Below are 27,708 nucleotides of genomic sequence, written 5' to 3' on the forward strand. Positions count from 1 at the left end.
TTCAAAACTGAACAATTTTAATCCCCCGCTGAACTGGATTTAAATCCCACGCTATTTTTCACATTCATTATTCCAGGTTCTGCACTCCTTATTTCTACGAACCTCAGCATTTATGTATGCATATCTCATGTATGCTAAGTGGTCCCTTGGGTTAATTTATTGCTAATTTTCTGTATAACCTGGCCTTTACCATCATATGATCAATTCCACATTACAATGAATTTCTGTATAGGAATTTTATATGCCATTTGTTGCTGTAGCTATTATGGATACCATCTAGGTTTGCAGTAGTAAAAGCTATTTGCTTGTGATTTTTTTCTAGCGGTCAACTGATCGATCATGGAAACAAGTGAGAGCTATTTTGCGCGGATCGTTCTTGCATCTTGTGAAGGACAGGAAAGAGACGGCCTCAGTCCAGCAGCAGGTAAAACATCCTTGCCTTTTCTAAGATTATGCCTGCATTGAGAATGTCTGTAGAATCAGTTGTTTACAGAATTTAGGAGCGTTTTTTGATTGTTTTTGTGATACTGATGGATTATTACTTATACCATTATTCTAGTGAAGGATATATTGATGGATTTATAAGCAATCCATGACTCATGCACAAATACTGTCCATATAAAACACATTTTGAGATTGTTAATAGGCATAGAGTGAAATCCCCTTTTGGTGTAGGTGAAGTAGTACCTTTTCTTTTTCGCCTTTTCTTTCAGGGACCTTCCCAAAATATGCATGATGAATCCTAACATATTCAGGGCTTTGTCATAAATTTTTCTTGTATGTGCTCCCCATGATAGGTTTGAAGCTATTGTTGCTTTCAGATTAGACTGTACCTCATGATTTGGCAAAGTCACCCACTTCTAGATTCCTTGCAGTTGCATGGAGGGTACCATATTAATGGAATAACAATATGCATGTCATATCAATAACTAGGCAGATGTCAACTCCTAGGCTATACCTAAAGGGATAAAGTCAAGGAATTGAACCCTGGTTCCCAAAATTTTCAGGGGGTCTTTAGTATATGCATCCCCCCAAACGATTCCACTCTCAAATCAGTATCTTGCCCCTCCAATTAAACCCAACCATAAGCTATGGCATTGATCACCTTTTTTTGTGTAATTTCTGCCTCCCTTGGTTCAAGAGCAAACTGCAAAGCAGTAAGGCTGAAGTGAGCAGGAGGGTAAGGACTTCGAAACCCCCAAAATATACCCCTTTTGCAAACTCCCGCAGTAACTCTTCCTTTAGTAGTCGGTCACTTCTTCTCGAGTATATCAATATGGTAGCACCACCCTCGAGCCATAATTTATGAAAAAGTTTGTATCGCAAAGAAATGTAATATAAATCAGCTTCTCGTATACATTCTGGCAAACCTACCATCCACATGTTGTGTTATTGCTATGTTCGCAACGTTTGTTGAGGATTTGAACCACTCTGAAATGCTTTGTTGGTCGTTTTCTTGGATATTTAAAGAAAACTTAGAATGGAATGCCACAAAGTTAATAATGAGTTAGTGAATTTTGTTTTGCTGGTGGACTTTTTGAAACGATAGAAATATTCTCCGCTTGCCCCGTAAAAAATATTTTTAGCTTCCTCTCAAAAAAAAGGGAAACTTTTAGTTCTCTTGAAACCAACTACCTCTTGAGGTATTTCTGTTATTTCTGGGACGTGTGGAGTTTCCCTTTTTGTGCGCGCGTGGACGAGAAGGTCACAAGCGACGCAATTTCAGGGAAAAGGGCTCGGGAGGTGATTATGGTGGGCTGGGAGAGAGTGGTCGCCCGGCGAACAATCGGGGGAATATGCTTTCACTTACAATAGCCTCCCTCCCTGCGTTGAAAGGGTATAACCGAGGAAACGCGGAAAGGAGTGTGGGTTTAGCATGTCCTTTACCACCATTGCCCCAGTGAACATGCATATGATTTGCCAGTGGGAAAGGGTTCGCGGCAGGAGTCCTGCCTGCCCTCAGCCGTTTTCGCCGTGGGATATCTGGGTGTTTCCGAGGAGTTTTTAACGACCTTCGCTCGCCATTGGAATGCTCATTGCTGCCAACGATCTTGTTCCTTGCTTGCGTGCTACCTGAGTTTTGTCGACGCTGTTCGTTCTGTCATAGGCGAGAAGCAGTCTTTTCATTTGCGTATTACCGACTGCAATCAACACTCATTTGCTCTGCATTTGTAGGTTATTACGGCGCACTTATATCTGAAATTTCAGGCAATGTGTAATACTCATTGAAAAAGAGCGTAAAAATTTACCTTAAACGGTGGGAATCCCATAGTACATTGTTTATTCCGTGTTTTTTTTTGGGATTTATAGTTTTTAATTTCCTTACGACACCATACCAGATCACCTCAAATGCGGATATCGTAAATGTATTGATGTGATTGGCTAAGTAAAACGGGAAAATTTTTAGGTTGACTAATACGTGCATATGGATATATTATCCCGAAATTGAGACTGCTCTTGGAATTTCTCCGAACTGCGATTGCTGTGTCGCAGCAGTACATCTATATCTACATAATACCCTGCGAGCCACCTCTAGGGTGTTTGGCAGGGGGTGATCAATCACCAGCATGCAGCATGCAATTGGATTCCAACATGCATGTATCTTATAGTGCGAGGAAAAAATGACATGCAAATCTCTGTTCTGCGGTGTAAATAATTTGCATTATTTTCCTTGGTCCTGCTACCGTAGAGCGTCGTTAAGAAACATATTTTAATGTAAATTAAATGTTGGAGAGTGCATTTTTGCATTCATCATCACTGGTCAACAATCCTAGGATTGGTTTGATGCAGCTCTCCACTCAGTTCTCCTATCAGCTAATCTTTTCACACCTACGTATATCTTCTCTTTCACATCCTTCTTTACTTGTTCCATATATTTTGTTCGAGGTCTTCCTTTTCCGTTCTTGCCTTCCACTTGTTATTCGACGATTGTCTTCATTAGGCCATCATGTCTCAAGATGTGGCCTATAAGGTTGTTCCGTCTTCTTGTTAAGATTTTCATTAGGCTTCTCTTCTCTCCTACTCTTCTTAGGACTTCCTCGTTACTAACTCGGTCGATCCATTTGATCTTCATCATTCTTCTGTAGCACCACATTTCGAAGGCCTCTATATTAACAAATTTCACATTAAAATAAAGAGAATATTCAGTATATTAATTGTTGTATCTTTTTAAAATCTCAAGTATGAGAAGATCGTTTGCCTGTCAGACCCTTGTGCCTATCCCCCCCCCCCCCCCAGAAAATTATTCTGGATTCCCCCTTGATGTCAAGTGTTATATCATTCTGTTTCTCTTCATTCCAGCATATCACGGTGGTGGTTACAATTGTTAACTAAGGTCAGGATATACTATCGAAAGGACAGCGACCTATCATCCACCTGCCAAACACGCTAAAGGTGGAACGCTGGGTATTATACTGGTGTAGATCTATTAACCAAATGTACATTAAACCCCGTAAGCCGCCTACATAGGCGTTTGGCGGGGAGTGTTAGTGCATCAATTGTTCACAAATAAAACTGCCCGCGTTCGAGTTGTCTGACTTCTAAGTTCATCCGATCACGTATTGTAGGCCTTCCAATGTCATCATCATCGTCATCATCAATGGTCAACAATAATAAGATATGTTCGGCGCAGCTCTCTCCCATCCATTAGCCTTTTCATGGCGACGTATTTCTTCTCTTTCTAACCCTTTGTCCTCTGTAACTCATTCGGGGCCGTCCCTTGACCTTCTTCCTTTCCACCTGTCCTACGGTTGTCTTCATCAGGCCATCATGTCTCATAATGTGGCCAAATAACATGTTATGTTTTCTCCTTAAGGTTTTTAGAAGAATTCTCTTTTTTCCACTCTTCTTTGCACTTCCTCATTTCTTACTCGGTCGATCCATTTTATCTTCATCATTCTTCCTTAGCACCACATTTTGAATGAACTTCAACTCTTGACTTCTCTACTGTAGACAACGTCTAAGCCTCGCTTCCATTGAGAAACATGTGCTTTCCATTGTGCGGAGAAAAAAGGAATTCCCGTACCGATCCGTTCAGAAAGATGATAGGGTGGTAAAAATTGACCCTTCCTTGGCGTTTATTTCCCATAGGAGTCCAGCGAGATGTGTAAATAGCTGCTGTTTTGGTTCTCTCGAGGAAGGCTTCGCAAAGAGGATATCCGCTCCTTACCGTGCTTCCGTCCAACCCAGAAGGTCACCGTCCCTTCTTCATTCGAAGTCATCTCAAATCACTCCTCGATGAACGCTTTTAATCCACCAACTTTTTTGTTTAATCACGCATGATGAAATCATTGGTTCCTCAATGAAGATTCCCTCGTTTCCTCTTTCTTCTTGTTTATTTTACTTTAATTATACTTGTGAGGACGAGTCGAAACTGCATCTAGGAACTCAATTAGAAAAATTGGTAAAGAGAACGGCATTTTATTTGACCGAGTTTTAATTTGAGTTTATAAAATCATTGTGCGTGAAATTTTATGATTTTTTTAAATTTTTCTTTGTGTAATCAGAATGTTATAATTTTTTGATGTAGATTTAAATCAAGAGTTTGCGGACTGAATTATTCATTATTTCAAGCAGAGAGTTGGGAGTTGATTTTAGGTTATGAAGGAATTGTCTTCCGTCGATTTAATCTCTTTATCTTTAGAGTCATCCGCCCATATTATCTCGACTTTGCATACCTACCCGCGAACTGTGTTCAATTGGCAGTGGTGAAATTTTCACCCAATTCACACAACTCTTACAATGCTTCCAGATTTTAGGTGAATTTTTCTTGTTAAGTGATGATGAAAATTGCGCATCCATCAAGAATTTCGAAAGCAATGAGGTATGCGGTATATAAGCTATTCATATATAAATTAGTGAAATGGTGTTTTGCAACTGATTGACAAACAACGCTCGACCTCAAGGCCTTTCCAGCGGTTGATGTAGTCATAAAATTTGCGAGGAATTTTGTGTTTCAAAAATTTTACCGTTAACTACGATCTAATGTGTAACGAGTAGAATTTAAAGTTTTATTAAAGTTTTTTTAAATTTAAAGTTTTATTAAAGTTTTTTCATGTCATTTAAAATAACAATCGGGCATATACTTTGAAAATAATCATGCACGTAATTCATTTTAATGAGAAGTGTTTATCACAATATTATTTGATATTGTTTGAGTTCAAAGTCTTGCCCGCCTAAAAATGGTTGTATATAAAGGCAGTTTCAGTTAGGGCTTTCACTTCGCTATTCACTAATTGTAAAATAACTCGGTAAGTGAAGGGAAAATATAACTTAGAACGAAAACAATCTTTCTTATTCTATTTCTGACTCATTATTTTCAAATACAAAACGCGAAAGTAGCTGCACACTTTTATTGAGTTGGTGACGTCAGTTGAGTTTCGATTCATTTACTCGTTCGGAGTGAAACGCTCATTGAAGGGAGAAATTGCACACAAAATTTTAAATAAACAACCGCGCAAGTCAGAGGAGAAGCGGTTAAGCGCTCACCTAAGGTTCGTGATATCATCAACTTACATGTTTTATGGTTAAGACTGTTGATTTTCCGCCGCGTAATAGAAGTAGTTAGTAGAACTCAAGAAGTAGGTGACCATTTGAAAATTTTCAGAGTACGTGCCTCTTTATTTTTCATACTTTATCACAATCGTAGGAGTTGGAGAAATAATAACTTTGCTTTTTCCACGAGGTGATGTATTTTGTCCGACCATGGTTTCGTTACAGCGTAACCTTTTCAAGGTGTAGCATTTCATTTTCTCACATCAGGTGTAGTATTTCATGTTTCAGCGTAACATTTAATTTTCACCTTGAAAATGTAACGCTGTTACGAAGCCATGGTCGGACGAAGTAAATCACTATGTGGAGAAAGCAAAGTATTTATTCCTTCAACTCCCACAATAAGGGATTTCCACGGAGTCACGCCGACTACTATTACTTATCGATCATAGTTGACTGTAGTAAGTGCTTGGTAAGCGAGCCGTTCTTGAAATTTGAACTGTCTTACAAGTCCACGTATATCTTTGAGTGATATTTCCGCTGTAGAAAAAAATGTAATTTAGCCCCCAATGTGTGTTCGACAATGTGCTTTGATATCCACCTCACCTTGTTTCCGCAACACTTCGGACCCCTTCCGCCCCTCCTCCCCCGGTCATTCGCTAACCGCCCCTCCCTCCGCCCCCGCTGCCCACCTTCCCGTGACTCCCAACGGCTTTTCCATTTCGCCCTTATACCCGCCACCCCGGAGAGACAGTTCGCTTCCGAGTGCGTTCGGTGAGGGACGCTGGCGGAGAGAGCGAATCGCAGAGCGAGGCCGAGAGATATCCTCCGCACATCCTCCCCGCTTCTTATTTTATTTCCGTTTTTAACCATTATCTCGACAGACCGGACGCTTAGCTGGGGAGCACCACGTTTCCTTAACTTCCTCCATTCATTCCGGCACCATCTTCCCTCTCTCCTTCCCGCCCGCCGTGTTCACTTATTATTTCATCTCAAATGTAACTCAACGGCAGGATTTTATGCACAACAGTGCCTAGATGGGCACCCGTAATCATTCTTGGAGCTATCCGGAAGAAACCTTTGCTGTCTCCTCCGTGCGTCTTGTTGGATAAATCGTTTTCCTTATTATTGTGTTCCGTGTTCGCTGAGCTGGAGTAACTAATTCACTCGTGTTTGGGTGTGTTTATTGGTGTGTATCAGTGTTTCTGGTGGCCTGAGTGTGACCATTCCTGTGTTTCCTAAACCTACGTATTAGTGGTGTGCATTCCATGCTGTGTTCCACTCGCACTCCGTGAGGAATGGGTTGATGGATGTTGGAGACCAGTTGGTCGACATTTGTCGTCGACACTCCGGGTCTTCTCGGCTACTTGGATGTTTCTGGAGTCGTGTACGACTCCCTGATGTCCTCTGAGAAATAATTGGATTCGTTGGTGTTCAGCAGTCATGTTCGGGGAGTGCATTCCGTCGCCCCACGGCCTTCTCTTCCGGAGGCTGAGGAGATGGGGCTCCACCGGCTCTTGGGTAAGCCCACTCTCATTGAGTTTCGGAGATTGCACTGAGTTTGCGCTGCGAAGCGCAGAGGATGTCTTGTACGTGAAGCCCCCCACATGTTGAGTGGTTACAAACGTTGCCTTTCCATTGACTCAGTGGTGTCTTTAGATACCTACTCAGATGACGTGAAAAATATCCTTCGTTTACCACCGTAGTAAAGTAGATGTGATTGCGAGAAGAAAATAAAGGAAATTGACTGCGAATTAGAGAGATTTGAAATTTCACTTTTTCCTCGTCCTATCTGGGTTAACAAAGGTTAATAATATTAATAAAATTAACCCTTTATGGCCCTATGTTGCTTCTAAGCAACAAAAAAATGTGTAAATTTTCTGCTCAGTTTAGGAAATGTCTTAACTACGCATTATTTTGTGATGTAAACTGCAATGGCGAGATATTTAGCTGCCACGATGATGGCGATTGAGAGCAAAATTTCCAAGTCTTCATAGTGAAAAATGTTGAAATTTGATTTCTCCCAGAAGCAGATCAGGGTTAGAGAGGGTTAATGTTGGCACTCGCCAGGAAGACTCATTGCATGTTAACCTTTTTCCATTGTCCTAACTTTGCATGCACTGTAGGAATTATTAACTGTTGGCAAGTTCTGCCTTCCCATGATTGTACACGTATTTTTTTCATTTTACGTAATAATTTTTGGCCGTGTGGTGCGCATGTGGGGATGCTGGTCACCCTCTGCCAAACTCCATAGAGGTGGGTGGCAGGGTATTATGATATCCCGTATATTCCCCCGGAAATGACTGCCGTTATTGGCCCTATTGCAGAGAGCATAAGCTCGTTGACTATAGTCGATCGCGCCAGGTGAAACACTTCTGAATGATTCGTCAAATTCAGATCTTAGACGATATGGACTTTTAGGGTTTGCCTCTCACTATCTGTCGTGCGCACCCTGCTCAGCGATATTATAACATGGTGGATCGATAATGGTGGGAGTGTTAAGATCAATGTAAGGATTGTTTAACTGACTTTCAATTAGCACACCCATTAATATTTTATTTTTAACTATATAACGATATAATGATAAAATAATTCTTGGAGTATAGTACAAATGTATGTAATGCAAAAAAGTTGTCAGCCAACGTTTCAGTTTATTTAAAACCATCATCAGGGCTACCTTTGTTCAAAGCTTAGCCGTGATGATGATGGTTTTAAATAAACTGAAACGTTGGCTGACAACTTTTTTGCATTACATACATTTGTACTATACTCCAAGAATTATTTTATCATTAATTAAATTAGGCCAAGATAAGAGGAAGAGAAATAAAATATAACGATAGATTTTTTTCCTTCATATTCCTCACTCCAGCGGTCAGAGGAATATGTACGTCATTGCCTTGTCTTAATACCTTGGAAAATGCTTTTTAAAATTGCCAAATTCGTAAATAGGCTCTTGCATTACACTTGATGTTGGTTATATCTTTATCACCGTGGAAATTAATTGCTAAGCGTCTCTTTATAAATTTTATTTAAAAATTTAAGTAGAATGTGGCAACTGGGAAAGGACATGGTGTAATTTTCTTTAATAGAAGATTTTTGATCAAAAATACGGGGGTCTCCATATCAAGTTTCTCTTTGGATTCATTTAAATATTCTCGTGGTGTGTAAAAATATGGATTATACCTAAAATGTCAATGCTATTTTGAATACGCGACAGGTACAGTAATTTGTATCATTGCAATACAATCAGGATAAAAATAGCAGATACCTCCAAGCTAATTATTGTTTGTTATGAATACAAATAAAAAAATTCCTTTTAGGGAATCAAAAATAAAATTTCGCGAATTCGGCGCAAACTGCGCGATATTTTTTATTGAAAAATAAGGATGAACTGCATTAATATTAATTCTAATTATGTTGTTTTCAGTCGAAGAATGCCACATTTGAAATCAGTTGGTATTTTTGCAACAACGCCGTGTATAAGTTGCAAATAGGAAATTGCAAGTTGAAAATACCTACGTAATTGCTTTGGATCTCGTAGTCAAGGGATATCCTCATCTCAAGAGATCCACGAGGTCCACTCGTGATTTTTTTTTTCTTCTCTTCTTTAGCCTCGGGGGGATGGCAAGAGAGAACTTACTCGGCGAATACTTGGGCGTTGAGCCGGACGTTTTGAAATCGGTCGCCTCTGCGGTTTCGAGGGAAAACCCGCGTTTACTCCGTCGCGAAGTCGAGCGTCAGCATATCTTGAGGCATTAATGCTCCTCTCACGCCAGGGAAAACATTTGTGGAGTTTCATTCGGTCGATAGCAAACAATACATTGGCTCGTCTAAGTCGGTCCGTTTTGGTCAAACATGTTGATTTTTAAATATGTCTAACATAATCGTTCAAGGCCTTTGTGAGTGCATTGACTCGATTGGTGGGCGGCACGGGGTGATTCCATAAATAGAAAAACAAAAAGTGAGCCTAGTCAGTGATTCATGCATGAGTTATAACATGCGAACATATCCATGCAGTATTTAAACTTTAAAGAAGTTATTAACAACACCCGCAGAGCCCATTTTACCTTGTCCGAGGCAAGGTATCCTTGGGCTAAACTATCGCTTAATGTTCGCGGGAAAAACGATAACTTGTATTTATCGGTTATGTAGTTTCTTCTCGAATCTATATGTGATCGTTCCTACCATAATAATAAGGCTCTCTCGAAATATCTTGAACGCATCTACATAATACCCTGCGAGCCACCTCTAGGGTGTTTGGCAGGGGATGATCAATCACCAGCATGCAGCATGCAATTGGACTCCCACTTGCACACCACACAGTCCAAAAAACGTCACGCATACTAACAAATTATACTACCATATGCTGTTAGAAATAATAATAAAATTAAGAAACATGCATTAAGTTTTACATAGGTTAGTAGGCTACACTACAAGTCATGCAATCTATTTACGAGTTCTAACGCTGTAGTTTAATCTCTTGTGGATCGTGGGAAAAAATACATTCTGAATCTGTCTGTATTCTGAACACTAGGCAAAGGGTATAAAATTTCCGCAAAAAATTTAATCTAAAATTTTCCTTTCTATCGGTGGATTTTCCCCTCTCTAAATTCCTGATTAATGCAGTTACTATTTAGTTATCGCTCTAGGCCTGCTCGAATTGCAAATTCACCTTCGAAAATCCCGCATGCTTCAATTCGTTGATAAGATAAGGGATTCAACGGCCCCATGATTTTTTTCTAGAATATGATCGGAATTAGTTGCCGGCAACTCTTCTTCTCAATTCTTTTTAGAAATATTTTAAATGATTTATATATATATATATTGTGTTCACCGGTTAGTGTAACCATAGAAAATTAGTCAGGTGATTTGAAATGGTTATTGAGGAAAAAGTCATGTCATAAAATTTATGCAAATGGAAAAAAGCCGCCTAGAAAAGTAAATGAAGTCACTTCTACTTGTTTTCATTGTAAATACTTTTATTAATGGGTAATATCATTGCGTGACTTTTATTTGAATGAAATTATGTTCACAGATTTTTGTTTTCCTACGTGTTCATAATAAACAATTACGTTTTAAAGGTGATTCAAATATATTTTGGGGAAATTTTAATTTGTTGACTCTTGCTATTCAAGTTTCCCCAACTCTGTTGCCGTTAACGTAAGAAACAAGGCATGCATGCGAGTTGTATTAGATCTCACTAGATAGAATTATTGATCTCATTGAAATCATTCATTATCAATGAAAACATAAAGCAGTAAAATACTTCTGTTTCATTTTAAGCTTCAGTGTACAGTGAACGGATGAGCATGGGTTGGAATGAAATGCACCGTCAGCAAACTTATTTGCGATTTTGGGTGTCTGTGTTCAAGGAGTCACAGTTGTAAAATTGCCTATGTTAGGAAACAGTTGATTATAAAGTGGGGCAGGGTATTCTAGGAATGATTAATATCCGAAATTCGAAAGCAGTGGAATGCTGCAATGGGTAGTAAGTTAGTGAACAAATATCTTTTGTTTTAGGCAAGACTATGGGCGTAGATAAAAGATTCGGGGATGCTCGCATGTCAGATGCGCGTGGCAGATGAGGTCTCGGAGAGGGTTAGGAAGCGCGATCAAATCGCGCAGCTTTGCGGCACCGGATGGCGATTTAGATCACAATTAGATTCCAGTGAAATTCGACTCCGTTTTCAATAGGTGCAGTCTGAGAGAAAATAAATTTAATTATTGCGACTTGGGGGTTTTGAGAAGGATTTATGGAAGGAATAAACCTTAGCGGCAAAAATGTTTGCGTAAGAGTGTTGGAACTGGTAAAGAGAATGCTAGGAAAAAAAGCGTAATGCGATAATGTGTGTGCATTTTGTGCTCCTAGAGTTGATTAATTAAGTGAACGCCATTCTCTATTGTTCATGGGCCTGCAGTGACATGAATGATGTAGGAAACCTAGGCACTAAAATGCAATATCAACTAATTAAATAGCTTTAGTTAAGATGGTTCGGGCGTATTCGGAAAAGATATAACGTTGGGAATTATTTAAATACACTATAAGTCAGTGAATCAATGCATCAGGTAGTTTGGTTGGGTGAGGCTAGAGCTCGACCCAGACTAGGGCACAGGTGTGTGAACCTCACAAATTTAGGTTAGGCGGACCTTTGGATCAGCAGCGGTATGCTCTACTCACTAGGCTACCACGCTACTCCTTTATATAGACAGTATCAGTTGTAAAATACGTTCTGAGGGTAGTTTTCATCTCACAATTAGTTGTTGAAACAAGCTCGTGGCTCCACTCTAACGATTACATCAGCCGTTAATATATTTTCACGAGCATGTTTTTTCCAACTCAAATCAATTTTAGTCTAAATTCACTGGTAGCATGTAGTTGTTCCGGCCTCTTTTCTGAAGGTTTCAAGGTTTTCCATTCGTTTCTCTTTGAATCAGGTTTATTCGTAAGTGATTGAAATTCTGAAAAACTGAATTATTCTTATGAATTGAGATTTCGGGTCTAGGTGAGCGATCCAATTCTTTGTACATTATTCTAGAAACCTCTTCAACATGCCGCAAAATGTACGATAAAACGTACGGCTTTAAATATATCAAGTACCATATGACCAGGTATGTCATAGAAGGATTTGATTCATATTCTGGCAATTAAAAGGGGTATTTTCGTGGGAAAGTATGGTTTCTTTATTCGTATAAATAGAAAACTCCCTGAAATGGCAATGATTTCTTTTTCAGTTTTTTTAAAATTTTATCTGTGTGAGATTATGGCAGCAGTTGCAAAATGAAAATATAGATATCATTTTATAAAAATCTTAATATTCGGGATGGCTGAATTTCCTGGAATTCGCTCTTGACGCGAGGATTACCGATTTCTCAATCCTTATATCTTTTAAGATAAATGCCTGCCTCGGTGGCGGTGGGGTAAAGTCCTCGCCTGCCAAACCGTAGGTCGTGGGTTCGAAACCCTCCTGGGTATTTGGTCCCTATCCAGGGCATGGACGTTTATGTCGTGCTTTGTTAATTCCTCCGTTGTAAATTGCCTCTATGTGCTGTTTACGGAGAAGGGCAAAATAAAATAAATAAAAATATGTTTTCCACTGATTTTAGCCGACCTTATTGCGCCGTACCTTAAGTGTTTGGAGATGAATTGCATAATTTGTTTGCTGCCTCAAAACGCAGATCAGTTACGTGTCTGGTTTTTATTTTTGTCATAATTCTTAATCTGGCTTGAGGAATATTATATCAAGTTTTTATCAAAATGCAATGTTTACTCTAGCAGGAATTAAAAGTGTAGGTACATTTTGAAATTCTCACGAAAATTATTTGTTCCGTTTTACTCGTCAGGCTTAAAAATCTTGGTTTGCACATTTAATCTCCTATTCTAAGAATCAGTATATGGAAATTAAGATGTACCCTAACATTGTGATTTTTTTATGGTAACCGAGTGTTATATAAATATTGTGAAGGCGTGTCAAAATATTACTCGAATATGACGAATCTACTACTTAAGTGTCCCAAAACAGGCTGAAGATCCAAACAGTCCTCAAATTCTTTCTCTTTTTCCTTTTCAAGCGAATTTAGGACAGCATTGTCCTCTCTTACAATTAACTTGATTGACAATCACAAACACCCATGCCCTGGATGGTGATCAGTCCACCCAGGCGGGATTCGAACCCGCGACCTCTAGGTTAGTAGTCGGGGACTTTACCCCGGCGCCACCGAGGCCGGCAAATTCTGAGGTTCTTTGAGGAAAAGCGGCGCATTTCTAAGACTTTTCTACGCATTTTCCTAAGGTACGTTCCTCAAGTCCTTTTTTGTTCTGCATTTATGACATATTCAAAATCCCCTCTTGTCGCAGTGAAAAAATATCCATGCTTTCACGTCTCGTGCGACGGGCGTTAAATGGTGGTCAACACGGCCTCGTCTCAATTGTTGCGGTTTCTTTGATGTGGTTCAGTGTTCTTGTGGCCTTGGAGCTCGTACCTCATTATCCATTGTGACGACCATACAGTTTGGTGACGACAATGCTCTTGGGCTGGAACCCTGAACCGCGTGATAGCAATAAAACAGGGAGGGATGGGTCCCTTCCAGGTCCCATTGGCGAGACGGAAGGCGGTAAAGGAACTTGCGGAGATGGTTTTCCAGTGTGAGGTGTCGGGGTTGAGGATGATTTATCAAAAAATAAGAATATGTTAAATGAATAAGTTGGCGAAAAATTAGCCACATGAATCTGGGACGTTTATATAAGAAATTAACACGTAGTGGACGCCATCTGTCGTCATTTTGAAGAAATAACTTCAAACTGTGTTTCAATAATAATTGAGTTGATTTGTCTAATAGTTACCTCGATATATTTTCCGAAGTTCACTTCTAATATTTTGAGTTCACAGATATAATATAAATGCGCATATTTCAAAGGGCTACGTTACAGAAATTTTTCGGTAATTCAAAATTAGATCAAATCCTAGCCTTGTAATAGAAAATCTACGTATCACAAATCAATCATATCGCCCACGCGTTCCGTAGCACCTGGTCTCCCGGGAGTCGCCCTCACCCCAACTCATATACCAACCCCCAAGAGTCGTTGAATGGTCATTTTTGGAGTGCAGGCGAATTATAGTTGGCATTTTTATCGGCCCCTTGTGGCGGTCATGAAATGTGCGGAGTACGAATGTGTCCGAAAGTTCTCGCTCCTCGAAATCCTAAACGGTGTTGTACAGGCTCATAACTAATGCGAGGCAGATGGGGCACGTCCCCAGGGCGGCAAAATTTGAAAAGTTTATTTTTAAAAGTTATTAATCTTTCTAATTAAATTATTCGACGTAATTATTAATTTATACATTATTAAATATTTATAGAACTTCTTAATAACAAGCATACGGTGTAGAATTTCAACTACCGTATCTTACAAAAATAGCTTAACCCATTATTCCCCAGACTGCATGTACTTAGGGCTTCTAACTTCGGTTTTTCCGCATTTTCCGATTTATTTTGACCTAATTAAGATGAATTTTTGGAAAAAAAATATTTTCATCACATTATATGATTTTCATAATGCTGCGTGTACGCAACGCAGGGGAAAACTGCGGTAAATAGACACAAAAAAAGTCATTTTTAAAAATTAGCTTACTTATTCTATTTTTTATCTTGATTTGTACACTCGACATCTTCGCCGGGAGTTATCAGGAAAGGAAAGGGAATTTGGAGGAAATTCCCTATTCTGCCTTCACGGACACGCTGGGGTATGTCATTTTTCCTAGGGCGTCTCGTATGTGCGCAACGATTTTTATGCCAAATGCCATCAGTCATAAAAATACAATTATATGAATGAAAATGTTGATGGAAATGGCAAAATTAGAACTAGAGATACTTAAAAAAAAGTCGGTAAATCGAAGAAAAAATTATGCTGAGGTAGAAACTTGTTCTGAGAATTAGAATTCAATAATGTTGCGTTAACGCAACGCTGGGGATTAATGGGTTAAGGGTGTATTATATTTAAGTATTAGGGGGTGGGGGGCGGCAAATTGATATTTGTCCCCCCTGACCACTCACCCGGCCCTGGTATAGTGTAGTGCATTGCTCTCTGCGTTCGTCTAACCGTGTTGAGTCCATGCACTGTGTAGATATCACATTGGATGGTCGAGTGGCGATTGAAAGCGGTGGAGACCGTTGAGTTTCTTCCACCGTGCGGGATCTTATAATCCGGAATCAGCGCGGAAAAGGCTTTTCCTTTCTCGCCGTATCGCATCCCTCCCCAGCAATTAGTCCCTAGAAATTGTTTCTTATTCTTTTTTTTACTGCGTTTTAATTTGCTGCTTACCTTTCCTTTCATGTATTCCATGCTCTATCCATGTGCGGGAATACTTGTAATTGGTAATTTAGCCACGTGAACCCGTGGGAATCATCAGCGCGGATCCAGGCTTTTCCTTTCTATAGGACATGGCATTTGAAGATGCGATGGTACGAGGTATTGTGTTTATGGCGCAGCTAATTTATGCCTATTTTAGTCGTCCCTACATGCCTCTTGAGTCTAATAAGTCTACTGAGCATTTTTTTTCATTTCTGTAGTTCTTGCTCCAAATCGTCATAATAGCCGGTGAATTTTTAATCTTTATTTGTGGTGAAATACTGAATTGCATCTCGCCAAGTTTATCACTGAATGGCCCACAAGAAGCTTATGGAAAAAGTCATCACATGAATCCTCGGTAATTTATTTACTGTTTCTATACATAACACGAAATATGTTTTCAATCGTATTTCATAATGAGTGTATATCGATTGAAACCGTGTAGATCGCAATTGTAGTGTTCAAGTCTTAGGGGAAGACTAAATATTTTTTATGCAATTACCTGTCCTCTATATTTACTATGAAGATAGTATTTGTGCGAAAGTAATATTCGTGATCCGCCAAAGAAACCTCCTTTAAATAGAACAGGCATGATGGACGGACTCAATAGTGAAACAGAATAGTAGTCTCCAATGACCGTAAAGTTACGGCCATTAAATACGACTTATCTGTTTCACTCCTGACGATATTTAATGTGATTGCACATCTATATTGACATCGATCTTTTCCACGCAAAATAGAAAGCCATTTAATTATAGTTTTTATTGATGTTTTCCTCACACGTTCCGAGAGAATTGAGATGTGAATCAATTTCAGTGGCGGTCTTCGCTTCGGTGGAAGTTCTAGCACTCGCAATAAAATCATCCGTCCTTGCTCCGTTAAAGTGTCGGGGTAGTGGCAATGCCTTGTGTTTATTTCTCCCAGTCTCTTTTTATAATCTTGGAACCCATGTTTCCAGCAGTCTTTTTTTAAGCTCCTGTAAAATGTGCCAAAAGTCGGTGGGTCTGGGGGTCTGCATCCGCGTGATACCTTTAAGGCGGTTGGTTTGTTCTTACTCAAGATGCATTGTGCTACATATTTTATCGTTTTAGCTGTAACAAAATTGGCTCGAATATTCATTCATTGGTGTTACCTCCTACCAAACAAGAAGCTTTATGCAACAACCAGCAATGGAGAGAAATTTATTTTTTAAGCAATTCGACTAGTTAGTATCAGTGGATAAATTATTAGAAAACGTATGGCTAGGAAATAAAAAGAGTTCGTTAATTGATTGGTGAAAGACAGGGTTTTATATCGCGGAGGATGTTAACTTCAAGAAGGTTTCCATATTTTTCCCTGAGGGAGTGTATCGAAAACATTTTGACTCTCGCATTATTTCTCCCCCGGCTCCCGTTCTCCTCTGCTTTTAATCGCTTCGTGTCATCTTGGGAGGTTATTTTTTCTCTTCCCTCTCCGTGTCAGCGTGCCGGGTGTCACGGTTCCTCGCCGATGAGCTGCGTTCCGGCGATGGAACACGCCAGGCGCGCTTCTCTTGTCTCACCTACATCCCAAATTCGTTCTCTCTCTTCCTCGCGATACGAGTCTCTTCGCCCCAAATGCCTTCGCTGCCGCCGTCTTACACCCTCCGTTTCGCCTACCCTATTGACCCCAAGCGAAAGTCGAGCGCCTTCCGCGGACTATTTTCAATTAATACGGATTTCGGTGAACTGATGACTCTGGTGCTGCCGTGCGTAAAATAGATCCTTCAAGCCAATTTACTCAGATGTCCATAACCTCTTTGAGAAACCCTCTCAAATATTTTTAAACCCGCTGTTTTAGTGTTTGCTGCGAACTCATTGCTGGCTTGCCGTCTTTGAGAAATTTGTGCACGATAGGATCTTATTTTGAGGTTCTGTCAACGACAACACGTCTTTTTCCGTGTATGTTTCGTTTTCGATTTATTATTCGTGCTGTGGAAAGTTACATTCATCTTAACACTAGAACTACCGATGGAGTCATTTTGACTCCGCGATTTTTATTTCTCCACCCTGACTAATTTTTTCCGTATTCTGACCTGAAATTCCGTGGCTTTTATTCATTTTTGACACAAAATGAGGCTTAGCGATTAAAATAGTTCTAGAAAATAAAATAGTACACGCTTTCCAAAAAAATCGCGAGGAGTCAACATGACTCCATTGGTAGTTCTAGTGGTTACAGGTTTCAATTGCGCTTTGTGGTACAATTTTCATTTCAATGTTGTCGTGAATATCGGTTGTTATTGCGTTTCTAAGTTTTTTAAATATGTCATTTTCATTCGTCAGGAATGTGTTTGTGGAATGTTAAATAAATAGTAAGCGGGTTATATTTTATGAGGCTCCCAGTGAACTCCATCGTTGTAGAGCTGAAAATATTACGTGGATATGGCGGAAGAAATTTTATGGAATCGCTCGGAAATATTTTGAATGCTTATTTTCTTCGCGCAAAAAGGAGTTTGAAGTAATGGTATTTAAAGTGGTGCATGATTGTATCGTTGAGCTCGGGTAGTGCAGTGTAGTACAAGTCCCCCTCAAATATAACTGTGTCTTAAACGTGGAGAGAGGTGTAGTAGCGCACTGTCATGTTTTTTCGGGTGGTTTCTTGCTTTTCCCCATTACATTAACGGTGTACTTTGAGATTGTGCAAACCGCGCAAATCTTTTCAAATTATAACATCAATAGCAGTACATGGCTATTATCGCTTGGAGCTTCTATATTTATATCTTCTATTTCTTCTGCATTTTTCCAAAAGCTGAAAAAAAAATTTGAAGAGACAACTAAAAGTATAATTTCACTATGTTGTAAATGATCAAAATGTTTTATCATTATCTAAATTTAGATTTTAATTGACAAAACAATTGAAAGTAATTCATACTCGTATTCGTTCCTTCCTAATTATTCTACAATTATATTTATAGGACTGCATTCCAAATTAAGAATGCTACTAATTTGTATTAGCAACGCATTACATACTTCTTGGGTTGTATACGTATGCCATTAATTCATATTATGTAGTAGCTATATATTTTCAGATTATAGGTTAACTGAAAATTAACCGTTTCATTCTTCCGTGGCCTTGATTTTTTTATGTTGATAAAATTTTTTGACCGAAAAATGTGTGAACATTTTTGATCATTTACGACGAAGGACGCTAAGCATTTTTCTGCGAGCAGGTTTCCTTAGTGGTGTTCATGCTTCCTTGCTCGTGTGGTTGTACTTCATTGATATATGTAGTTAGTGGTAGACGCTCCGGATGGGCACATGTGGCTCGGGGAAGGTCTTCCGAAGACCGGTCGGAGGAGACCGACCCCCGTTAATCACCTTTACTTTCGTGATTTCGTCTGAATCGGACACGCTTTCTCGCCACGATCGCCAAGACCCCGTGCGTTATCTCACACTTCGCATCTTCTTCCACTACGTATAAGATCTCCCTCCGGTCCTCTTTAATCAGGATTCGACTGCTCATTGTTAGTCCGCGCGCGCAAAGCGTGTTTTCTCATATGCTTTCGTCATGAATAACGTTAGTAGGAAATCCTATTCTTCGCAATTGCCGTATTTCTTCATAAAATTCACAACTCTTTGCATTTTCACGAATTGTACTTTCATAATTTTTCCCCTTATTTACGCCGTGGAATTTCCGCCCTTGTTCGTGTACTTGAGCATTCGTACAAATTTATGCAAAAAAATACGAGAGTTATTTCCGGGAGCACTACTAATTGGTTGGATGACCTACCTGACCGATTTATTGGAAAAGATAATTGGAAGAAGAATTCCTCATATTATTGCACCACGAGGAATAATATTAGAAAGTTGGCCCTCTGTAATCAAGGATTCGTAATAAGGAACATCTCACTCAAAATAAATGTTGACAAAGTTATGAAATGTATCTCAATGTGTGTAAAAAAACAAGAAGGCAAAAACGAAAAAAAATGAAAATTTAAGAAATACAACGGCCATTTCGAAAATTTCGCGATTTAATGAGAGATAATAGAAAAGATTTGGTGGAAAATGAACGGAAAATCGTAAAAGTATAAATACGGCAAGCGAAAAATGCCATGGATATTCAGGATATTCAATATTAAGGATAGATAGGTAAAGAAAACGGATATTAGATGGATCAAAGAAATTTCACTGAGTGTAGATATCGTCAGTGCAGGAAAGTGAAAGCAAAAAAATAACTGAAGGTGAACTAGATAGGATCCGTGGATATGAAGCAGAAGGTAGTTGATGAAACGGCAATGGTAGAAAATCTAAGGATTTAGGAAGATATTAATTTTTTTATAAATAAATACGAAGTGGCCGTAGCATAGGGTTGCAGAGATGATGTATCTGCTTCCAGAATGTGCTATGTGCTCGTAAGGGGAGTATTACTTGGATACTATTGAAGATTTGGGAGGGTAGTTGACTTTATGAGAAGAGTTGATCGATGGGTCTTTGGATCAAAGTCGGGGTAAGCAGTTGGGGTTTCCGAACATTAATCTTCACGCTGTCTTTGCTTATAGAATGGGCCTGAGTATGAGAAATTCCTGAATACGAAATAAGATGCATCGTCGCCTATTTGAACTAACTTTTTGATTTGACCGCTGGGGACATGCATCCTATTGATTTACCCTTTAACATCCCCTCTGTAACAGGACTCCATCTTGGATGGAAATTGAGAATGTCGCAAAAATTAAACATTAACGAATCAGTGGTTAATTTTCGGTAATAATTGAAACTATTAATTATAGTTTCAGTAATAATTTCTTAATAGCAAACACATGGTGAGCAGTTTCAACTACCGCATCTAAAAAAAAATAACCTATGTATGTATTTCCATTATTAGATGGGAAATTTGAATCAATTGAAGTAACTTTAATTTGTTGTAGTCAACTAGATTGAATTCAGTTACTGCAAACTGCTCTGTCCTGAAAATTCTAGGTATGATAAATTGGAAAAAGTGAGTTACATATTTGAAGATTAAAAAGCAATTCCATAGATCTAAATGACACATAACCTTTCATCTCGCGGTAACGTTGATTTTAAAATTTCCCATTAACTTATACGTTTTTTCCTGTAATTAGTTTTTTCTCCTAAAGAATAAGGTAAAAATGCACAGATTTAAATATTCCGAAAGAATTAAATGCAATTTGCGAAAGGCCATCTATTTTTCGCCGCGAATAGCTCAAATATTAGGCAACGAATCGTAAAACGGAGAAATGCGGGGGTATCTCAATCCGGCCCGCAACTAGTGTGGGGCAGAGGGGGCGCATGCCGGGGGCGGCAAAACCTGAGAGTGTTTATTTAAAAAAGTTGGTTAATTTTTATAATTTAATTATTTAGTAATAATTTTTAATTAATAAATTATTAAACTAAGATATAACAAAATTTATTAGTAGCTAACATACGGTGTGTAATTTCAACTACCGCATCTCAAGAAAATAACCTATGTATGTATTATATTATCGTGGAGGGGGGCGAGAGGGGAGGAGGAGGTCAAACTGATCTTTGCCCCCCTGACCAAACTCCTAGTTCCGGCCCTGATCACAATCGACTATTGGAAGACATTGGTTTATGGGTCCATTCCCTCTTACATCTTCAATGTATTTTGAGGAATGTTGGCGAAATCAATGTAAGTTTTCTCAGTGTCCTTTCGTTCATATGTTTCCATGAGCCATTGTCAACTCTTGCTCTGCTGAAGTCTTGGGCAACATTTGTGAGCTTATTTAAGATAACCTTCATGCATTTGCGAATGAAACTGCAAATATCTTTATGCAAATACTATCTTAATCATGTATGCTAATAATTGTGAGGTAATATACAGATGATGGGAAAACATCGGGGAAAAAAGGGCAACTGAAAAATGTAGTGGTTATCATGGTTTTCAGTTTGTGGAACTACTTTTTTTCAAGTTTGGTATTTATATCAGCAGTGACAAAATAAAATATTGTGAACTTATGTAATTTCTTCTCTTCCTGAGGTAATCTTTGTTGTTGCAGCCATGACTTTCAGCATCTCATTTTCATCCTTCATCTACATATTTTTATATTTATATATTGTAATATTTTTATTTACAGACTCCTGGAATGATGCTGGGGCAGTCTTCATCATCTTCCACGGGAACTTCTGTTACCTTGACATCATCCTCGGGGACAGCTGGAACCATCGCATCAACAAGTTCCTCCTCCTCAGAGGAAGTTGTTGATGTTCGCAATGGCGTGGTGGATGTGGCTGGAGACTACACGAAGAGGAAACATGTGTTCCGACTAAGTGCTGGTCCTGTATCACATTCCTCCGAGGTCCTCCTGCAGGCAGAGGACTCGATGGACATGCTACAATGGATCCGTGCACTTCAGGAAAGCGGGTGCAGGCCTGAAGGTTCACCACAGCTAGGACCCTCAGAGAAAGAGGTAAGTCTACATCTTCATACTACTCTGCAAACCGTCTCAATAGGCATGTGGTGGGGAGTGTTAGGACACCAGTAGTCGAAAAAAAAGCAGAGAGAACAGAAATTGAAAGGAGATATTTGACTACTGCATCCCTCCTAACGTTAATTTAAGTATAAAATTCGAGGAATCAAGCGAGATGGAGTGGAATTGATCCATAATGAAACTTGACTTGCAATTTCCTACAAAAATAAATTTAATTCGACTCAAGTTTCGATGTTACTACATCATTTTCAAGGTACAAATGGTCATTGTACCTTGTACCATTTGTACCTTGAAAATGATGTAGTAACATCGAAACTCAAGTCGAATTAAATTTATTTTTGTGGAAAATTGCAAGTCAAATTTCATTGTTAATTAAAGTCCTTCATTGTTCATGTGAAAATCGAATTCCTATACCTATCTGTACAATGAAATAACTCTCTTATTTGATCAGACTTGAAAAATATCTATGTTGGTTCCAAAATGATATTATCTGCATTGCTCTGAAAGTTTTTTGTTCTTAACAGGCCAAGCAACTGAGTATCTGCAATGTAGCTTCTGAGTCTCTCACCCTGCCTAATTTGCATAAAAGATGTCTTATGCCAGGCCGGCACTTGTATTTAAAAGATGATCCAAATTTAAAATTCATGGTCTCAAAATTTATGAATCGGTGTGAAAAATATCATTTAAAAAACCCAGATTTGTTCAATGACAAATGGCCATGCCTGAGGTGCCTAAAGGGCTTAAATGCAGTTATTTTAAATGTTGAGGTGTTCGACCCCAACAGAGCATTTTCTAAGGTAAACATGGTATTTCAGGTGCCAATATATGGGATTTCTGTTTTCGCCTTAAAACGCTCTAGGTGCCGATATTTTTGGCCTATGTTTAATCTCATGGAAAAATGTTTTTTTTAACAACATTTTGAGTTATTTTCACTTCTAAACTGGAGATTATATAAATGTTAATCATACCTGATGAAATGGTATTTCTTCTACAGTATTTAGTGTTCTAAATAAGCAAAATAATTTGTCTCAAATGCCTGACATGTTCTTGAATAGGGCATGAGCTTTTTGAAAACAAAAATTGCTATGAGAGCATGGAAAAAGAAAGGGAGAAAAAATTGAAACCAATGGCAATGACACTAATCTCTTGAGAAATTTCACACTAATTCAAAATAAATCTAATCTGTTGCAGAAATTTCCATAGATTAACTCAAGTTTCCTTCTAGTTTTTCTTTAATATGTATTTTGAAAGGGAAAATGTTTAAATCGAGAAATTTGACCTGCCAAATTTGCACTAAATTTAACTTTGTCAGCCTTGATATCATAAATGAGGGAGACTAATTTCATTTTTCTTCCTGATTGCACCACAGAGCTCAGTGGATGCGACTCCAAATGGTTCGTCTGCTGCTCTAGCCATTCTTAGTAGTGGTCAAGGGTTGAACCCATCGCAGTCAGTCGGTCCAGAGTCATCAGCTGCATCTGCTCCTCCCTACACCAATAGGCTCTCTCCTCTTCCTGCTCACAAGGGAATCAGGAAACTCACGTCTTTCAGAAATCGCTCCCCCACTGGCCAGTCACCTGTTAATAAAACTAGGAAAGCGAGTCAAGGAGGTATGCTACAACTATTTTGTAAAACTATTTATTTATCTCATGAAGTTGCAGAGGTACCATTTTCCACACCTTTGGATTTTTGTTATGAAGATTATCAGTACTAGTAGTAATGGCAAAGACCTTTAAATTGTAATCAATATGCTGAAAAACTACAAATTGATGTCATTGTATGTATATATTTTGAGGTCATTGTTTAAATGATGGTATAATTGCTTTAATTCAAAGCAGGAAAGATCCATCTATTGTCAGTTTGTGTCAAACCAAAGATGGTTGACTGATAGTCTGTTTTTGTACTTTATTTAACTTCAACTGAGGACATAATATGGGATACTTATTACTTAAATGTTTGCCTCTAAGGAATTCTGTATTTTTTCTGTTCCTTCAGCATTTATTTGACTCATAAGAAGGTAATTCAAAAATCGTGGCAAGATTTGTAGATTTCTTTGCTAACTTGAGTTTGCCACCACTCATAGTAACCAGAAGAAACACCTATTTCTCCTCGAAATATATCTTTCTTATCGTATATCTTGTCCACTTTAGATTAAACATTCATGCCTCTGAAAAGTATTGAAATTTAATTACAATGAATTTACATTATTCTCCTTATTTCACGCTCATAATATATTCTCATCATTCAGATCAACTCCCATCCCCCAAGTCCAAAACCTGGAAGGGACGAGTGGCAAAACAATTCCGTCGCATTCAGCAAGGGGGTGGGGCTTCCTCTCCCAGCTCTCCCACCACTCCACGACCTGAAGGAGTTACTATTGGAATTCCACTTGAAGACTGCCCACAGGTAAAGTTTTGTGTTTCACAGCCTCATTTATTCTAGCAACTGAGCATTTTTTTAAAACTTTGATTTCCTGTTTGAGCAGCTAACTTCAAAGGGATTTGATTTTTTATTGCCCATTAAATTTTGCAATATGGTGATTTTTATGCATGTGTTGATGTAATTTATAAGTTTCATTGCAACAATTTTCTCTATGTGCATCCCCATGAGGTCCTAATTTTTTACCTGGAATAGTTTCACTGAAAAAGTGGACTTCATACTTTTCTACAATCATTTTATAACATGAGCACTTTTAGCACTTCTGTGCAATCTGGCGTAAAAGTGTGGAAACTGGCTGGGTTGTAAAATTATTATGGAAAAGCACAGTCAATTTTTTCAGTACCATGGACCTCTGCAAATTGGTGATCCAAGTGGCCTATATATCTGGAATAGTTAAACCAATCATTAATTTTTATTAGATATTTCCACATGTTGCTAATTTTGATAAGAAATGGCTTTTCATAGAATTCTCGTTAACACATCTTATTTTTGTTTTATCACAGTCAACTTTTTGTGAATATGTTCCTTTGTTGGTGGAACTTTGTACCAGTATTGTTGAAGCTCGGGGTCTGGATATAATTGGCATCTATCGAGTGCCTGGAAACACAGCTGCTGTAGCTTCATTAACCGAAGGAGTCAATCGTGGTTTTGATTGTATAAATATGCAGGTGAGTTGCTGAATAATTCATTTTATTCATAGTAGATAATTTAGCTACTGATTTCCCAGTCCCACAATTCAGATCTGTTAAATATGTCCTTTATTACATCTTTTATCATTTTTATGGAGATGGGGAATTTATATTGTTAGGGATTTTTAAGTTATCTTAACTTTCCTTTTGATGGTCACATTTGAATCCCTGCCACCCACCTTGATAATGACATGAATGCCATAACCATAAGTGTCAGCATGGAAAGTCATAAGTGAATTTTTTTCTCTGAACCATGGTGCCACAAATTGAAGCCGCCTATGCTTGACTGCTTGTGTACTACCTTTCAATCTACCAAGTAAAGAAAAAATTGTATGTTGACATTCTTTGGTCTTCATAAAGCTGCAGTGAAGGCAATAATTTTAATTTCACTTGAAGGATGAAATCAAAGTCGTTGTTGGCCTATTTGGCTTAGTTTGTGTAAAATTCCCTCACACCAATTCATTATACATATAGCTATATTTTTCTGAAAGCATTATGTTTCTTTGAAAGATGTTGCACATGTATGCCCAGTAGGGCAGAAAAGAGTTGGGCTGGGCCCCAAAGCAAAGCACTTGGAGTTGTTGTATGTGGGCCCTCCAGACATCATGTAGGGCTCCCCTGTCCGTGTCCCTGCAGATTTTGCATTCCCTCTTATCCTCCTCACGGATGGCAGGATGCATAGGCATGTTAACATTTGTATTTATCCCTGTTTCTCCTGTGGAGGTAAAATTCAAATTTTCATTTTTTTCAGGATGCACGGTGGAATGATGTGAATGTGATATCAAGTCTCCTGAAACTTTTCTTCCGAAAATTGCCTGACTCCCTTCTTACTTCTGAACTATATCCTTCATTCATTGAGTCCGACAAAATTGAAGGGCCTGAAAGAAGAATAGCAACAATCAGGAAGCTGGTGAGATATTCTAAGCCAACATTATAAAAATATCGTTCTAAAGTTTCGTGCAATGCATAGATATATATTTCTATGGTTGAGGAGAATGAATTTTTGTGTTACAGTAATTTTTTACATTTTACCCTTAGAATTATTTAAATATTTATACTTTTGGTCATGTTCCATTTGTTCAATCATAATTTTTTATGTTTTTTGGCACTGTTTAATAATTTTTCTGGGCTAAAACGAACATTATATATTTATCTGGAATTACTTTCTCCTGTTAGATTATTTCTAAGTATCACTTTCCATATTTTAGTTTGGGACTTATATGTTGCACTGAATGAATTGCACTGAACTCTTATAACTTACATTCAAATATATGTATTTTTATATCCATTTTGTTTAAATATAGATAATATTGATCACTTTGAACAATTCAAAAATTAATCGTCGGGGTAAATCTTGCAGTTTAATACTTATTTGGAGTTGTATATTGTTGATTGTTATTTTGTTGATTATTACATTGTTTTGGTCATTGTCCTTAAATATTTGCAGGTCCATGAGCTGCCTGATCATCATTTTGAAACTCTCAAGTACCTTCTTTTCCACTTGAAGAAGGTTGTATCTCATTGTCATGTCAACAAAATGGAAGCCCGCAATCTTGCCATTGTATTTGGCCCTACTCTGGTTAGAACTGCCAATGACAACATGGTGACGATGGTGACAGACATGTCCCACCAGTGTAGAATTGTTGAGACCTTAATCAGTCATGTAAGTCTTTACTAATATTTCCAGAATTCTTAGACTCTAAGGTAAATAAAAACTTAGGCAGTTTACTAACTGACAAAAATTTTGCTACCTGTCTTTCATCTCAATTTGATCCAAAGAAAATCATTTGTTACAGCACTAATTCGTTATTGGTGATGTCCATGGAAAATTGCATGTTTCAGGTTATTACGTATTTGAAAGTTGAATATTTACATTATTTACGCATTTATATGTATTCAGAAGTAAATTAATCTCTATTGCAATAATTTTTTAAATAATTATATGTTATTAATACGTACAATTCGGTGGATGTCTTTTCAAAATTACCTCATCAGTTGGTTACCACTGTGCTTTATGACAAAATTTGATTTTTTTTCACAGCGATGTTGATTGATCTATTGATATTCACTCAAAATATGCATTAAAATTCCAATTTTTATGTAAAAAAAACTCTGAAGTTGCTTTACACTAACTCTTAATCTTCTGGTCATCTATTACTCATCACGCTTGTTATAATTTTTTTCGAGTACATCCCATCAAGAACAAATATAATCATAGGAGCATTCTGCATTGTAGGATATTATCTGCCTCCCTTTCCGAAGAAGTTGGCCGAGCACTGTGGTAGGGCTTTTTTTATCATTTAGCAACTCACCTTTAGTAACATATTGCAGCTATCTGAACATCTCCCAATCAGTTATGAGTCCAAAAAATGACTGCACATGCAAATTGAACATCTATAGAGAGGTTACAGTCATGATGGTGCTGGACTGTTTGGTACATATTGCCATGGGGATGTCCATCACTATCTGGAGAGTTACTGAGGCCAAGTGCCATCAAATAAGCCTTGCGTCCAGGCAATGGCGAGCATTTGCCACACATTATTCATGAGGGTTCATGGAAGAAGTTCCAAATATATCCAAAAACATGGAAAATTGCTGCAGAAACCTCATATGATTCTGTGGGAGGATCAGGTGTGATATCGCTTTCATTTGCATCTAACTTTGCGATAGTATCCTGGCAAGGAAATAAACAAAATGTACGATCCATGATAAAAACACAAATGGTAATTTTTCACGCTATTCAATTTAACACTTAACGACCAAAATGTACAATAATGTCTGTGAATTTTGGAGGCGAGTGATAGGTTTCTCTTACGTAGCAC

The 27,708-nt window shown here is 38.3% G+C and overlaps 1 protein-coding gene across 10 annotated transcripts in view; it reads left to right on the plus strand.

Annotated features, from left to right (window-relative positions):
• LOC124159528 (rho GTPase-activating protein 23-like) overlaps positions 1-27,708 on the plus strand; it is a 653,624-nt gene that overhangs the window by 599,026 nt on the left and 26,890 nt on the right. For all 10 annotated transcript variants that reach the window (XM_046535407.1, XM_046535408.1, XM_046535399.1 and 7 more), the window contains 7 exons: positions 323-424; positions 21,405-21,737; positions 23,128-23,368; positions 24,007-24,164; positions 24,701-24,865; positions 25,638-25,796; positions 26,334-26,549. In XM_046535407.1, the coding sequence (XP_046391363.1) occupies positions 323-424; positions 21,405-21,737; positions 23,128-23,368; positions 24,007-24,164; positions 24,701-24,865; positions 25,638-25,796; positions 26,334-26,549 (1,374 nt within the window). The remainder of the gene's footprint in view (positions 1-322; positions 425-21,404; positions 21,738-23,127; positions 23,369-24,006; positions 24,165-24,700; positions 24,866-25,637; positions 25,797-26,333; positions 26,550-27,708) is intronic.

The sequence above is a fragment of the Ischnura elegans genome, chromosome 5 (genome assembly GCF_921293095.1).
Source record: "Ischnura elegans chromosome 5, ioIscEleg1.1, whole genome shotgun sequence".
Classification (NCBI taxonomy): Eukaryota; Metazoa; Arthropoda; class Insecta; order Odonata; family Coenagrionidae; genus Ischnura; species Ischnura elegans.